The sequence below is a fragment of the Oratosquilla oratoria genome, chromosome 15, assembly GCF_046742065.1.
Source record: "Oratosquilla oratoria isolate Oo_2021 chromosome 15, ASM4674206v1, whole genome shotgun sequence".
Taxonomy (NCBI): domain Eukaryota; kingdom Metazoa; phylum Arthropoda; class Malacostraca; order Stomatopoda; family Squillidae; genus Oratosquilla; species Oratosquilla oratoria.
Genome location: NC_134791.1, coordinates 67448917 through 67466085, shown reverse-complemented (window position 1 = coordinate 67466085; position 17169 = coordinate 67448917). Strand labels below are relative to the sequence as shown.

Sequence of the window (17169 nt, the reverse complement as noted above, 5' to 3'; positions counted from 1 at the left end):
GCAGCTAAGGATAGATTAAAACATATTAAGAGTTTTACCTACCTCAACACACTCCACAGGCAAAGGTGGCAGCAAATTGAAGTATTTTGAGCGTCTGACAGCTTCAGACACTGCAACATAATTCTGGTAGTTGCTGTCATAGCAACCTGTAGCTGATGGTCTTGGATTGTCTATCACAAAAAATGCTTCTGCAAATCTTTTCACCTGAAAAAATATTGCTGGTATGAACACAATATTATCAAATGTTGCTGAGACATAATTATTTTATTAATAAGTTCATCCAGAATTTAAATGAAAATCCCCAAACAGACCTTTATGACAAAATTCCCTATCTTAATCCATTCAACCTACACAACTTAAGCAAGAAAATGTGGAAATTGTCAATTATGTTGTGGGCATACAATATTATATAGGCCCCCACAAAAAAAAAGAAGAAAAAAATAGCCTTTAAATTATAAGGGAGATACGATTTTTTTAATTATTTTTTTAGCCCGCATTTTTGGCTAGAATTTACCATAACAAAGTGTTAGAATTAAGGGTGGTAATTTGTAAAGATTTCAGTAAAGAAATACACATTAACTCTAAACCACTGGTCCAATTTTATTAAAATTTGGAATACTAGGGTTTTATGGATCAACAAATCACATGAGCATGTCAAAAACAATGTGAGGCATCTCCATCATACCATATTTGCCTTTTCATGGCAACCATGAAGGTATCAATGGTGGGTCTCGCTAAACGCCGACTGAAGTCGACCAACGCTGACCAAAGCCGACCAAAACCACACAATGACGGTTTTTGCTCAAATGCATAATTTATATATAAAAAATAGCATATGGTTGCATTATTTGACCTATTTTCTTTAAAATGTGTGATTTCTATGTAAAATGATCAAAGAGAAGTTACGCTTTTATCCTCTGTAAAATTACCAACCGGCAACCAACACCGACCAAACCCAAACAATGACGGCTTTTGCATGACAAAAACGTAACTTCTCTTAGATGATTTTACATGGAAATCACACATTCTAAAGAAAATAGGTCAAATAATGCAACCATATGCTTTTTTTATATATAAATTGTGCATTTCGGCAAAAACCGTCATAGTGTGGTTTTGGTTGACGTTGGTAATTTTGCAGAGGATAAAAACATAACTTCTCTTTGATGATTTTACATGGAAATCACACATTGTAAAGAAAATAGGTCAGATAACACAACGTAACATTTTTTTCAAAAGTTTTGTTTATTGTATTTTTTTAGAGTTTATTAATCCATTTTTCCTGCTGATTTCAAATATGCAATTATTTTTTCTGTATCATTGACCGTTATAGAAGTACATATAATTTCAATGTTACCATGTATATTTTGGAATTGTTATGTGGTCTGCTACTAAATGTTTATCTAATTTTCTCTTTCAGATCAATGACTGAACTATTTACCTGTTAAGATGGCTACTAGAGGATGTGAAAATTCTCCTGATTCATTTTGCTATGTGTGTGGTTATTATATTGGGAAAAAACAAGTACTACATAAGATCGTGAGAGGTGCTAAAGTGTGGATAGCGTACAGACTCTATTTCGGAATGCCCATGGGTGACCAGGACAAGCCATGGGCACCTCATGTGATATGTGGAAGCTGCCGATCTACTCTAGAAGGATGGCTGAGAGGTACAGGAAGGGCAATGCCTTTGCCATTCCTAGAATATGGAGAGAGCCGAAGAACCATCACGACGACTGCTACTTTTGTATGATTGATGTGACGAAGTACAGGAAAGTGAAAGGAAGACAAGCTCTGCAGTATCCAGACATACCATCATCTAGAGCACCTGTCCCACATGATGATAGCTTACCAGTACCACAACCACCAGAAAATGCAAGTTTATTTTTATCATACTCTCTTTACTTTTAATTAACTTCAATATTAAGTACTTAATATACATTCACTTTCCTAAAGATATATGGAATACTAATGCTATTCGTCTTTGTTGAAGTTGCTATATTTAGTTATTTCTTTCTTTCCAGATGGAAGATGCAATGGAAATTTCATCTGAAGGGTCATCAGGTAGCAGCAGCCATGAAATGGGAGACGAAGATTTCGCACCAAGAACGACTTCGGAGCCTCACTTTCCAAGTCAGAGTGAGCTAGATGACTTAATCAGAGACTTAGGTCTTACTAAGTCAGGAGCTGAGCTTCTTACATCAAGGATGAAAGAATGGAATCTACTAGGAGAAGACTGCAGGACATCTGTGTACCGGAAACGACATGAAGAATTTAAAATTTACTATGACTTTAGTGATGATATGTGTTATTGTAAGGATGTTACTGGTTTGTTTACAGCCCTTGGACTCGAACATGATCCTGCAGAATGGCGACTGTTCATAGATAGCTCAACACGAAGTCTCAAAGCAGTATTGCTCCACAATGGAAATAAAAACCCATCTTTGCCTCTTGCACACTCAGTACAGAAGAAAGAAAACTATCATAATGTCAAACAGCTTCTTGAAAAAATCAATTATACTGAATTCAAATGGGATGTTTGTGGTGATTTCAAGATGCTAGCCTTTTTGCTTGGCTTACAAGGGGGATACACAAAGTATTCCTGTTTTCTTTGTTTATGGGACAGCAGGGCTGATGATGATCATTATAATAAAGTTCATTGGCCCCCAAGAGTTGAACTGCAGCCAGGAATGTTAAATGTTCTCAGACAGCCTCTAGTAGATTCGAAAAAAGTTTTATTACCCCCACTTCATATCAAGCTAGAGTTAATTAAACAGTTTGTGAAGGCTTTGGATTTTGGAGGCGAAACTTTCCAAGAAATTTGTCTCATGTTTCCCAAGCTATCTGAGGCTAAGCTCAAGAGTGGTATATTTGTTGGACCCCAGGTAAACAAAATGTTGAAGTCGGAGAAACTGGAAAGAGCGATGACGAAAGTTGAAAGAGAAGCTTGGTGTTCATTTCGTGATGTAGTTCGTGGATTCCTAGGAAATCACAAGGACCCTAATTATAAACAAATAGTGGCAAAGCTTATTGAGAACTTCAGGAAACTTGGTTGTCGTATGTCCTTGAAGATACATTTCTTGCATTCTCACCTAGATTTCTTCCCCAAAAATTTGGGGGCTGTCAGTGAGGAGCATGGCGAGAGATTTCATCAGGATATCGCAACTATGGAAAGAAGATATCAAGGACGATGGAATACTGCTATGATGGGAGATTACATATGGTCACTAGTCAGAAAAGATGAAAGCATGCATTCTAGAACATCTCGATCGTCAAAGCACTTCTAATCATGAGAAGAGTCATCAAAACACTTGCAGTGCAAAGTTGTGTTGTTTATTTTGTTCTTACTAATATTGTAGCTCTTAAATACACTTCATATTATGAAAAAATACTAGATGTTGTATAATTATCCTTAGAATGCTAAAGTAGATTGAATCAATTAACTACTGTAGAGAAAGGTTGCGTATATAACAATAAAATATAAAATCAAGAATAAATAAAGAAATATCGATGTTATGTCAAAACTAATGTGATATTTGGATTCAGTGATACGAAATACACATATAAACATGAAAAAATACAAATAAACAAAACATGTGTTACATTGTGTAATGCAACCATATGCTAATTTATATTTAAAATTATACATTTGAGCAAAAGCCATCATTGTTTGGGTTTAGTCGGCATTGGTTGCCAGTTGGTAATTTTGCAGAGAATAAAAACGTAACTTCTCTTTGATCATTTTACATGGAAATCACACATTTTAAAGAAAATAGGTCAAATAATGCAACCATATGCTATTTTTTATATATAAATTATGCATTTGAGCAAAAACCGTAATTGTGTGGTTTTGGTCGGCATTGGTCGACTGGACGAACTAGACGCATCAGATTCATGGGTGATATGCCTACATATAATGCCACTAAGCTCAAACATCAAGTGATCAACGATCTTAAGCTTCTCATTTCCGGGAAAAAAAGGTTGATAAACTTGTTTATGTAACTTAAAATTATGTTTAGTGATGCCTTACCTTAATATTTTTACTCGGAAAACTATGTTGCCGGGTTTGATAACCAAATTTCTGTTGAAATCGCTGAAAAATTGTTTCTATTTCAAAATTGGGCATACACTTGCAAAACAACAAGGTAATTTGAATATTTTGTGCATGCGCTGAACGCGGTAAGCATTCAAATTAAACTAAACAGAAGCTAGTGGTCCGCAACAAAGGGCGACGTAAACATTACATGGTCGACTGTGGTGCCGCGCGTGGATTCGGGGGTACCTACAATATACTGTACCCTCTATTTAACTATAGCATTAAGAATTACATCCAACCTAACTTAAGCAAGACAACTTAACCTAAGGGTATTTGAAATTTGTCAACGATGTTGTGTACACCCCAAATACTTTACCATCTGTTATAACCATAGTACTAAAAACTACATCCAAAATCTAATAGAAACCCCCCAAACAAGATCTTCAAGATAAAATTCCCAATGCAACCTATTTAAACAAGACAGCCCAACTTAATCAATGAGTGTGAAATTTGCCAAGGATGTACTCATTCACAATTTCATTATATCTTACATTAGGTACTTTCAATATCTGTAATTAGTCACTGATATTTTATGGAGAATTTTGTTAATACTCAGAAGTTAAATATAAAAATTAGTGATGTCAAACACAAGAATAGGAAAAACATAAAAGAAGCATTCTACTACATGAAGAAAATGATCAAAACCTGATTTGCCCTAGAATGGAAGATATAAACAAGACAATTCAGAAAGCAATGACTAAAATGTTTCCAGATCTTGTTCATAGATCATTTGAAAAAAAGAATGAAAATTCTTGGGGTAATTTAATAGCAGTGTTTAGAGACATGAAATATATACACATACTTGATAAAGGGCTCTTAGTGTGGGAACACAGGAAAACCAGAGGCCATAAGATGAAATTAAAGAAAGACAAGAAATTTGAGACATTAAAAAAAATATGGCCTTCTGTACAGGTTTATTTATGAGAGAGTTTGGATGAAAGAATTATAAAGTCAAAAAAGGGTCAATTTAAGGTTAGAACTGACCTTTGGTAACCTGAGATTGGACCTTATAGGCAGAACTCATCCTATATCCTACAACTTAGTACCCAGTAATTACAACTAGGAAAATACAAGAGTCAGTACTCATTCCTCTAATAATCTTTATCTATGTCAAACCACAACTTGGGACAAGAATATGACATGAAAATCATGGTCAAAGCAAGACGTGCCGGAACAAATGCTCTGAACCCGCTATTTAGCGATTCACAAACGAACAAATTTGTAAGCAAGCCTAGTTGTTTACAAAGATACGGCGAAGGGAGAAGTGTATTTGGTGTGACCAAAATGTAACTGTCTTTGTATCTCCATTTCATAAAAAATGGAAAGAAGCAAAGAAACTCCGAAAGACAAAGAACCAGCAAAAAGATGCTTGGAAGAAAGCAGAATAGAGACTCCACTTGGTGTCATTCGAAAGAAGACGTGTCTTTCTCAAACACCAAGGGAATACCAAAGGTTTGAAAGAGGAATTTTTTCGGGGTTTGAAGGGGAAGAAAATTTTATGCATAGAGGGATAGAAATGGATAGAGAGCCCAGGTATAGCAATATAATGAGAAATAGAGGTATTAATGATATTTTGGATGAATTAATAGAGCTCAAAAAAGAGTATAGAATAATGTACAAAGAAGTAACTCTGCTAAGGAAAGCCAATGAGGAGAATAATAGGGAAATAGATGACTTAAAAAAGGAATTAAATAAATTAAAGGGAGAAAATGAAAGGTTTAAAAGTGAAGATATAAATACGAAAAGGAGATAAAAGATCAAACGCAGGCAGTGACTGAAAAGGTGGAAGAAAAAATCAAAGAAAATGACTTACAGGAAATAAAGAAACAGTGGAAAGTAGAACAGGAATGTCAAAAAGTATCCTTTAAAAAAATAGTGGAGCAACAGGTCAAGGTGAATGCCAAGGAAACGGTGATCCAAGTGATTAAAGAGGAAGGCAACTTAGGGACACAGTGGTTAAAAAAAGATGCATTGTAATCTATGACATTAAAGAGAGGCATGATGTTCCTAGATATCAGAGGGAAAAGGAGGAGAAAGAGATCACTAAGGAAATTCTGAAAGAATTACAAGCGGAAGAACAGGGTTTAGATAAAGAAATTGAGGCGACTTAAAGAATGAGTAGATACTCTAAAGAAAAACAATACAGGCCCCTGAAAGTAAAGCTTAGGTCACAAACAATTGCAGAGAAAGTACTAGCCAGATCAATGAAATTAGCAAATAGTGAACAATACAAAAATATGTGGATAAATAAGAAACAAGTGATGAAGAAAAAGAGAAAAAGAACTTATGTAAGACGCCAGTAGATAGAGGGGTAGGTGGGGACATATGCTAATGTTATAGGTTTAAAAACAACGGCCGACAGGAAGGGCTTAGTCATCCACGCACTTGCTTGCACCTTGTATATATAAACAATGCTGAGTTGCAGAGTGACGGAGAGTGTCGCCTGGTGTTTTGTAATATAGATTGCATATTGATAAACAGAGGTGACTAATTGTAATAATGCTGTAGCAAAAATTGTAAGCGTACAAGCCATTTCCGTTGCGACATAATGCTTACGTGGTGGTATTGTTTGAAACAGTATAATAGCCTCTCTGATTGGAGAAAAAGGTGGAGGAGAAAAATTATTGGCGCAGGGAGGTAAAAGTCACGCCCTTAAAGAGTGGCACTTGTTTGAGAAGTAAAAGGATATTGGATGAATGAAATAGTAACATCAGAACAAAGGTGGCTTGACGTATTGTAGAGGGATTCTAGGGGACTCTCTGGGTGTAGATCAGAAGACCAAGTAGCCAAATGAAGAGATAAAAAATCACCCTCATTTAATTCACCCCTCAAGCTTGAGAGAAGAATAGGCATGGAGCCTTAAGAACTATTTTCATAAGAACAACTCTAGAGAATTACTGCAAAGAGCAGTGACAGGGTGACAACTTAGAAATGAAGCGAATGATTTTTTTTTTTTTTTTGAGTGGTGGACCTGAGGCTGAGAAAATAGTATATAAGGAAAAAGGAAACAAAGCAGGCAGAAAAAGATGAAGAGAAAGGAAATTGAAATAGCTTATACCAATATAGATGGAATAACTTCAGGAATGACATAATGGGAATAGTGGAAACTAAATTAAAGTTTACTCTACCACCCAACACTGTGGGACAAGGTTTATACAATTGTTGGATGAAGAATAGAAAGGATAAACAGGGTGGCGGAGTATTAATTTTGACTAATAAAGATTTAAATGTAACAAAAGTAACTGAAGGAGAAAATAATGTAGAATCAATTACAATACAAGTTTAAAGCAAATATATGAAGAGTAGAAAATTTGTAGTGGTGTATGTGCCCCCCAAAACACAGTCCTGGATAGAAAGTGATCATTCCAAAATATTAGAAGATACAAAATACAAATTAACTAATATACTGAAGGGCAGAGGAAATATAGTAATTATGGGTGACTTTAATTCAAAAGAAATATGCTGGGAGGAAATAACAGTGAAGGGTGGAGAGGAACTCTGGGGCAACTTCCTGCTCGACATGACCATTGAATACACAATGATTCAGTGGATAAAGGAAAATACCAGATACAGAGGTAGTGAAGAACCATCAAGGCTGGATTTAATACTTACAACAGAGCCTGAAATTGTCGATAAGATTTATTACAAAAACTCCGTTAGGAAAGAGTGACCATGTACTAATAGAATTTGAGTTGAAAGAGCAAATGGATCAAAGTAGCAATGAAAAACATAGAATAGGAAGACTAATGTACAACAAAAATTTTGAGAAACTCAAAAAAATTCTTTTGCAACACGAACTGGGAAAAATTCCTAAATGAAGAAACAGGGATGGAAGAGAAATGGAATATACTAAAAGAAATTTATAATGAGGGATAGAATAAATACGTACCACAACAAAAAGGAAAGAACATACATAAAAAGCTGGTACAACAAAAAATGTAGTGAGGCTAGGGATAAAGGAGACAAAGCTTGGAAGAAATGGAAAAAAGACAAGAAAACAAGCAAACTAAGAAATGATTATGTAAAAATATGCAAAGATGAATAGAGAAACTAAAAAAAAAAAATAATAATAATAATAGAAAAATGCAAGGAAGAACCCAAGCTATTTTACAAGTATGTAAATGGCAAACTGAAGAATAAACAAGAAATAGAAAAGCTGTACCAGGATAAATACAAATATATAGAAGAAATGTAAATGGCTGAAATTATGAACAACCACTTCAAATCAGTATTCACGATAGAAAACTCACCTAACTGTGAGGAAATAGAGAGATATCCCCCTCAATGAAAGAAATAATTGTAACACAGAAGGAAATCAGCAACCAAATCAAAAACCTTGATGTCAGAAAATCACATGGTCCAGACACAATTGTAAATTGGATACTGGAGGAATGCATGGAGGAATTAACAGATAAAATATACAATATAATTAAATTCTCACTTCAAGAAGGAAAGGTGCCACAGGACTGGAAGAATGCAAACATTGTACCGATTTATAAGGGAGGAAACAAGGAAGATCTATCAAATTACATATCAGTCTCCCTGACAAGCACAGTAGCAATAATTTGTGAAAAGGTCATAAAAAATAGATGGGTTAAACATTTAGAAGAAAAAAACATACTGAATCCAAATCAATTTGGATTCAGACAAGGAAGATCATGTACAACAAACTTAATCTGCTTCTACTCAAGATTAATAGATATAATACAAGAGATAGATGGTTGGGCAGGCTGTGCCTTTCTGGACCTACAAAAGGCATTTGATAAGGACCACACAAGAAACTAATAAGGAAAATAGAGTCAACAGGTGACATCAGAGGAAAGTTATTGGAATAGATGAAAGACTTCCTGACTGGGAGGAAAATGAGAGTAGTAATTCGAGATAAATTCTCAAATTGGGAAGAAATGATAAGTGGTGTACCACGGGGATCAGTACTGGCCCCATGTTTGCCATATACATAAATGACATGGATGAAGGAGCAGAGTGTTATATGAATTTCTTTGCAGATGATGCAAAAATACTAAAGAAAGTACGAACGGAGAAGGATTGCAACTCATTACAACAAGATCTGGAAATGGACTCAAAAGTTGGAAGTGAAATTCAATATCAAGAAATGTAGTGTAATGTAATTTGGAAAAAGTAAAAACAGAATATCGAGAGATTATAAAATTGGTGAAGAAGAGTTAAAGAAAGTAAACTCGGATAAAGAGTGATGATCAGCAAAGACATAACACTAGACACACATATTAATAAAATAGCCGGAGAAACCTACAATTTATTGAGGTCAATAAAAGTGGCATTTGTCTATTTGGATGAGGAATTGATAAAAAAAATAAATAAAAAAAAAAAAAAAATAACTACACTAATAAGACCAAAACTTGAGTATGCAGCAACACTATGGACACCCAATACCAAAAAGAATAAAAAAAAAAATAGATAAATAAATAAAAAATACAAAGAGCAAAAACAAAGCTGGCATCAACTCTTTCCAAAATGACATATGAACAAAGACTGTCCAAAGTAGAATTACCAATGCTGGAACAAAGAAGGGAAAGAGGAGACCTACTATCTAAAGAATTATGAAAGGAATGGAAATCTTAGCTAAGAATGATTTATTGAAATGGGACAATGGAAAAACAAGAGGAGACAAAAAGAAACTCAAAAAAAGATAACTACAGAAGAGATCTGAAAAAGAATAGCTTCCCACACAGAGTGACAGCTATCTGGAACAAATTAGACAAAGAAACAGTGTGTGCAAACACTATTCAAGATTTTAAGAAAAAACTTGATGCTGAAAGATACTAAGACGGGTCACCAAGAACATAGCTCCCTTCCCATATAATACAACTAGGTAAATACAACCTGGGAAGATCTTGTTGGTGTACCAGAATAATGGCAAACTACTGGCTCTCAGAGATTGCAAATGCTTGAGGTCAATAATAATCTGGAAATAATCTGGGAAGAAAGGATAATAAAAGGGGAGAAGAACTTTGGAGCAACATTCTACTGGATTTGACCATTGAATATACCATAACACAATGGGTTAAGGAAAATACTAGATATAGAAACAATGAGGAACCATCAAAATTAGACATGATATTCACTTCTGAACCTAATATCATGCACAAAATGGAATATAAGACACCAACTGAGAAGGGTGATCACATACTAATAGAGTTTGAACTAAAAGAATAAAACGACATGAGAAGGAATGAAAAACATAGAGAAGGAAGGTTAATGTACAACAAAACGGATTTTGTAAAACTTAGAGAATTTTTCCAAAACGCAAACTGGGATAAATTTTCCAAAGAGGAAACAAAGATGGAAGATAAATGGAACATATTTCAAGAAAAGTACAAGGAAGGAATTGATAAATATGTACCAAAGAAGAAGCAAAAACTGATTTACATAAAGTGTTGGTATAACAAAAGGTGCAGTGAGGCTAAAGACAGAAGAGACAAGCCTGGAAAAGATGAAAAAAAAAAAACATACAAATGGCAAACATATATAAAACTTAGGATTGAATATGTGAATATATCCAGGAAAGAAAAAAGAAAATATGAAAAAGATATTATGGACAAATGTACGGATCAGCCTAAACTCTTTTACAGATATGTAAATGATAAACTAAAAGACAAACATGAAATTATAAAACTGCATGAAGGAGATAAAGAATATGTAGATGACATAGAAATGGCTGAAGTTATGATCAGACATTTCAGGTCTATTTTTACAATTGAGAGTTCACAATTTTGGAAAGATGGACAAGAAAGATCCCCTAAAATGAAAGAAATTAAGGTAACACAGAAAGAAATAAGAGACCAAATAAAAAACCTAGATGTTAGGAAATCACATGGACTGGATGGAATTGCAAATTGGATACTGAAAGAATGTATAGATGAACTAATGGACAAATTATACAAGATAATAGATTTCTCACTTAAAGAAGGAAAGGTACCGCAAGATTGGAAAAATGCAAACATCATACCAATATATAAAGGAGGGAACAAGGAAGATCCTACAAACTTCAGACCAGTATCTCTTACAAGCACAGTAGCAAAAATATGCGAAAAGGTTACAGGAACAAATGGATCAAACACTTGGAAGAGAATCAAATAATAAACCCTGAACAATTTGGCTTTAGAAGTGGAAGATCATGTACCACAAACTTAACATGTTTTTACTCAAGATTAATAGAGATAATACAAGAAAGGAGTGGCTGGGCAGATTGCACCTTCTTGTACTTGCAGAAGGCTTTTGACAAAGTACCACATAAAAAGCTAATAAGAAAAATTGAAGTAATAGGAGGAATACAAGGTAAGCTACTGGAATGGATGAAAAAATTCTTAAGTGGGAGAAAAATGAGAGTGGTACTTAGAGACAAAAGCTCAAACTTCGAAGATATGAAAAGTGGTGTCCTGCAGGGCTCTGTATTGGCTCCTTTGTTTGCCATATATATAAATGATATAGGTGAGGGAGTGAAGTTTTACATGAAGTTTTTTGTTTACGATACTAAATTACTTAAGAGAGTAAGCACAGAAGAAGACTGCAGATTGCTACAAGAAGACCTAGACAAAATATGGGAATGGAGTCAGAAGTGTGAAGTGAACTTTAACATTAAGAAATGCAGTATAGTGGAATCTAGAAAAAGCAAAAATAGAATATCAGGTCAATATAGAATTGGAACCAAGGAAGTCAAAAAAGTCGACTCAGAAAGGGACCTAGGAGTGATTATCTCAAGTGACTTGACACCTGATAAACATGTCAATAAACTAGTTGGAGAGACTTTTAACTTATTAAAATCAATGAAAGTGGCCTTTGACTACATGGATGAAGATATGGTAAAGAAAATAGTAATTACACTAATAAGACCTAAATTGGAGTACGCTGAGTATGGGTGCTTAGTACAAAAAAAAAAACATAAGGAAATTAGAAACAATTCAAAGAGCAGCAACAAAAATGGCACCTACACTCACAAATTTGACATACGAACAAAGATTGGATAAATTACATCCATCAACACTGGAACAGAGAAGAGAAAGCGTTGATTTGTTGACGATGTACAGAATTATGAAAGGGATGGAAGTTCTTGATAGAGATGACTTATTAAAATGGGACAGAAGAGAAACGAGAGGACATGAGAAGTTAAAAAAGGACAGTTACAGAAGAGATTTGAAAAAGAATACCTTCCCACACAGGCTGATGTCTGGAACAAACTAAACGGGGAAACAGTGAGTGCCAATCTATACAAGATTTTAAGAACAAACTGGATGCGGAGATATATAAAAATGGGTCACTGTGAGCATAGCTCTTGTCCTGTAAAATACAACTAACTAAATACTTATTCATGATAAAAGACCCAACCATCAGCAAAAAGTCCTACAGTAAAGTCAGAATACATTAACTCCAAAAATGCCATTTTTGCCATTTTGGTATCTATGGTACCCACAAAAATAGACAAACCTTATCCTTAAGGTGGCTTAATCCTGTCTTACCATTATATTGGGGTCTCAACAGGCAGGCTGCATTAATTCCACATGTCCTCTACGTTATTAGAAGGCATAACATATTGACTATTTGCTTAACATTTTGTCGCAATTTAACATCATAAAGCAACAGCTCTAATGTCAATCCCCAGGTTTGCAAAACTACAAGATGCAGATATAAGTACCAAAAATGCTATGAATATTCAAACCTTTACAATTGATTTTCTTAAAACAAAGATTTTGGAGTTTATGTATTTTGAGTTTTTATGGCAGAGTTGAACATGACCTTAAACATTGCACTATACAACACTTTGCTGTGGGAGAGAAGTCTTACCCCTCTCTCCTCTCCCCATCCCTTCACATTCATCTCATTTGCTCCACCCCCCCATCAACTCTGAGGAGGTCAAGTCACTTGCTGATCATGTGCTTGAGTCTCATACATTTCATCTGCAAGGGTGGGAACCAATTTGGTCAGTGCCCTCTGCATTGTCTTGACCTTGTATATCTTTCACTTTGTTTAGAGAACATACCATCACTGCACATTCTAATTTAGAGCAAATCAGGCATTCTTCGATTAGCATCTTTCATGCCAATCAACAGTGAGCATGTTTCATCCATGATTTTGGTGACATGTTTGTCAGGTATTTAACCAAATGTATTTACCTACACTTTTTAATCCCCAAGGCATTTACTTGCTTCTCTCAATCTACATTCTACTTCCACCTCTACTCCTCTCTTTCCTTCCACATTCACACCCAAGTACCTAAAACTGTCCACTTCCTCCAGTCTCTCTCCCTTAATACTCACTTCCAGTCTGCTGCCACTTTCTCCCTTTGTACATCTCATTACCTTACTTTTACCCACAATTATCTTAAACTTTCTTCTTTCACACACCTTCCTAAACTCTGTCACTAACTTCCTCAATCCCTTCTCTGATCCTGCTACAAGTAGTGTCATCAAAAAACAACAGCTGGCTTATCTCTCACTTTTCTCCATTTTCTTTAACCATCTCCAATCCCCAACCCACAACCCTTGCATTTACCTCTTGCATCACCCCATCCATGTATAAATTGAACAGCTAAGGCAAAATAACACATCACTGACAAAGACCAACCTTTTCACCAAACCACTCACTCTCTCCATTTCTGATTCTAACACAAGCTCTACTACTCTCATAAAAACTCTTGACTGCTCTCAACAGTTTTCCTCCTATCCCATATATCTGCAATACCTCCCACAGTGCCTTCCTGTCTACCCTGTCATAAGCCTTTTCCAAATCCATAAAAGCTCAAAAAACATCCTTAACTTTTTCTAAAGCTTTCTCATATATCTTACCACAAAAATCTGATCCACGCAACCCCTACATGTCCTAAACCCACACTATTCCTCACCAATTACTCCCTCTGTTCCTCTCCTAATTCTCTCAATCAAGACCCTCCCATAAGCCTTCCCAACTACACTTAACAAACTGATCCCTCTGAAACTACTACAATCACATTTATCTCCTTTTCCCTTATAAAGTGGAACTATACAGGCACTACTCCAGTCCTCCAACACGCTACCCTCTCTTAAACAAACACTAAATAAACTCACCAGCCAGTCCATCATTGTACCTCCTTTTGTTTTTGACATTCTGCATGACACCCATCCAACTCAGGTGCCTTACCAGCTCTCATCATCTTAAAACTGCCTTCACCTCCTCTTTCTTTATTTCTCCTCCATTTTCCTCACTCATCACAGTCATTTTCTTAATGATTCCCACTGCAACTATCTTTCCCTCCCTATTCTCCTTCACATTTAGCAACTCCCTAAAATACTCTGTCCATCTTCCTCTTACTGCCTTCTCTTCCATTATCACGTCTCCATTTGTGCCTTATACCTTTTCCTCTCTACTTGATTTGCCTCCTCTTCCTCTCTTAATTTTTTTCCAAAACATATTTTTATTACTTTCACAATTTTCTGTCATACTCTTACCCCATTTCACATCTGCTCTCCTCTTTACCTCCTTTATCTTAGGCTTTACTTCTCTTCCATTTTCTTTGTACCTCTCATATGATTCTCTCATCCTATTTTGTAACCAATCTGTGAAAGCTAACATCTTCTCTTCTACAACCTTCTTTGCTTCCTTATCCCACCACTCACTACCCTTCCTTCTATTTCCTCCCATCCTCCTTGTTCCACACACCATCTTTACACACCTTGTGACTCCCTCCTTGAACCATCCCCATTCCACCTCCACTCTTAGTTCTACACTATCCTTCACTCCCTCCCACTCCTCTCTCAGCTTCTTCTTGTACTCCTCCTTTTCTTTCTCATTTAAGCAGTTCACTTTAAACAATTCCCTTCCTTCTGTCCTTTTCCTCTTTCTCCATCTATCCTCCACTCTCAACTTACCTTCCACCAAAAAGAAAAAAAAAGTTATCTGATATTCCCCCACTGTCTCCCCTTAGAACATGTACATCCTTAACTCTTCATACTATACTCCTGGTTACCACTATACAGTCCATTAAAGCCCTATCTACCACCCTTCCATCCATTACTCTCTCCCTTGTGTACTTATGCTTGACTTTCTTCCTAAACACTGTACTTGCCATGATGAACTCTCTGGGCACATTTTCACCAACTCTCCACTACAATTTTTTTTCCTGGAACTCCACACTTACCAACCACTCCATCTATTACTTCAATTCCTACCCTAGCATTAAGGTCTCCCAATTCAACTACACTGACATTTCTCCCTAATCCCTCTATGCACTTATTTAAATCTATCCAAAAGGCCTCCCTTTCCTCTACACTCTTCTCACTACCAGGTCCACTTGCACTTTCAAAGACCCATATCTGCCTTCCCAGTTTCACCTTCATCCATATTAACCTGGAAGAAAGCTCCTTCCATTCCACTACACATTTACCTATTTTTTCACTTACATGTATAGCCACCCCTTCTCTCCCTCATCCTCTCTTCACTCCTGTGATCCTCCCAACTACACTCCCAAACTCAAACTCACCCCTCCCTTCCAACTTAGTTTTAATCAATGCCAACACATCCATCTTTCTCCTCACAAACATATTGCCTATCTCTTCCCTTTTACTATCATCTGTACCACACCCATGCACATTAAAAGACTCAAACCTTAGGATACTGGCTGGAAAACTCCTCCCAGACCCTCTTATGCCTTTACTTTTCTTTAGGAATGTCCCCTTTGGGAATATAGGGAGAAGGATACCTAGTCCTATACCTGTCCCACTTTTGTTGCCTCATATGATTCAAGTGGAAAGGCTTGGTGGCATTATTCTTTTCCCCCACCACAGGATTTAGCAAAAGAGAAAATAATATTCAGAGAAATGGTACAAGACAGTAACAAGAGTGGGGGGACAGCATAACAGGGGGACAGTTGCAGTATAATAAAGTATCATAATTTGTCTATGAATAGATTTCCTCTACCACAGATAAAATGATGTGTGACTCTGGTCCATAGGGGCACCCAATATAGACTCTAAAGTATCAGATGCATGCTACTTAGAAGCTTTTAACTCCACAATAACATGCAGCCAATACCCCAGATGGGATAATGAGAAAAAGATATTTGGGAATAGATACTAAGAGGAGATTGTATGAAGGAGTGATTGCGACAACAGCACTGTATGGGGCAGAAACATGGAACATAAGAGAGGAAAACAGGAGTTTGAATGTCTTTGAGATGAATTGCCTGAGAAGTATGATAGGGGTTATTAGGCTGGATAGTGTGAGAAACAAGGAGGTGAGGAGGAGAACAGGGGTGGAAAGGGAGTTGGGAGATAGGGCTGATGAAGGAGTATTGGGATGGTTTGGACACATGGAAAAAATTAGTGAAGAAAGACTAGTAAAAGAGGTGTGGAAGACAGAGGTGGAAATATTGAACATGAAGGAGCAACCAAGGATGAGATAGATGGATGGGGTAAAATGGACATTGGGAAAGAGGGGAATGTCTGTTGAGGAAGGAAGGGAGAAGACAGAAGATAGGGGTGAATGGAGAATGGTTGTATTTACCTAGTTGTATTTTACAGGAAGGGGAGCTATGCTTGTGGTGTCCCGTCTTCATATCTCATTTTATCTAGACTGTTTTTAAATTCATGTATTGTTTTTGCACACACCACTTTCTCATCTAACTTATTCCAAACGTCTATTACTCTGTGGGGAAAGCTGCTCTTTTTCAGGTCTCTTCTATTACTGTCTTTCTTGATTTTCTTTCTGTGTCGTCTTGTATTTCTACTATCCTATTTTATTAGATCCTCTCCATCAATGGTTTCATGATTCTATAAATAGTTATCAAGTCTCCTCTCTCTCTTCTTTGCTCTAATGTCTGTAGCACAAGTTTTGCTAGTCTCTCTTCATATGATAGTTCTGAGAGTGTTGGTACCAATTTTATAAATGCTCTTTGTATTCTTTCAAGTTTTGTTATATATATATATTTTTTTGTACTTGGTGTCACATTGTTGCTGCATATTCCAATCTTGGTCTTATCAAAGTAACTAGTATTTTCTGCACCATTTCTTCGTCCAGGTATATAAATGCCACTTTGATTGTTCTTATAAAATTATAAGTTTCTCCAAT

The 17169-nt window shown here is 36.0% G+C and overlaps 2 protein-coding genes across 11 annotated transcripts in view; one reads left to right on the top strand and one right to left on the bottom strand.

The window, feature by feature from the left end:
- The window catches only part of LOC143033486 (protein FAM135A), a 1114982-nt gene that overhangs the window by 460210 nt on the left and 637603 nt on the right, over positions 1-17169 (bottom strand). For all 10 annotated transcript variants that reach the window (XR_012967181.1, XM_076198980.1, XM_076198982.1 and 7 more), the window contains one exon: positions 43-204. Coding sequence is in view for 9 of the 10 variants with exons in the window: in XM_076198980.1 (XP_076055095.1) it covers positions 43-204 (162 nt within the window). In the remaining variant the exon portion in view is untranslated. The remainder of the gene's footprint in view (positions 1-42; positions 205-17169) is intronic.
- LOC143033490 (uncharacterized) lies at positions 83-3354 on the top strand. The gene is made up of 3 exons (XM_076198989.1): positions 83-221; positions 1418-1871; positions 2021-3354. Exons 2-3 carry the CDS (start codon positions 1608-1610, stop codon positions 3281-3283), a joined length of 1527 nt encoding a protein of 508 aa, XP_076055104.1. The 5' UTR covers positions 83-221; positions 1418-1607; the 3' UTR covers positions 3284-3354.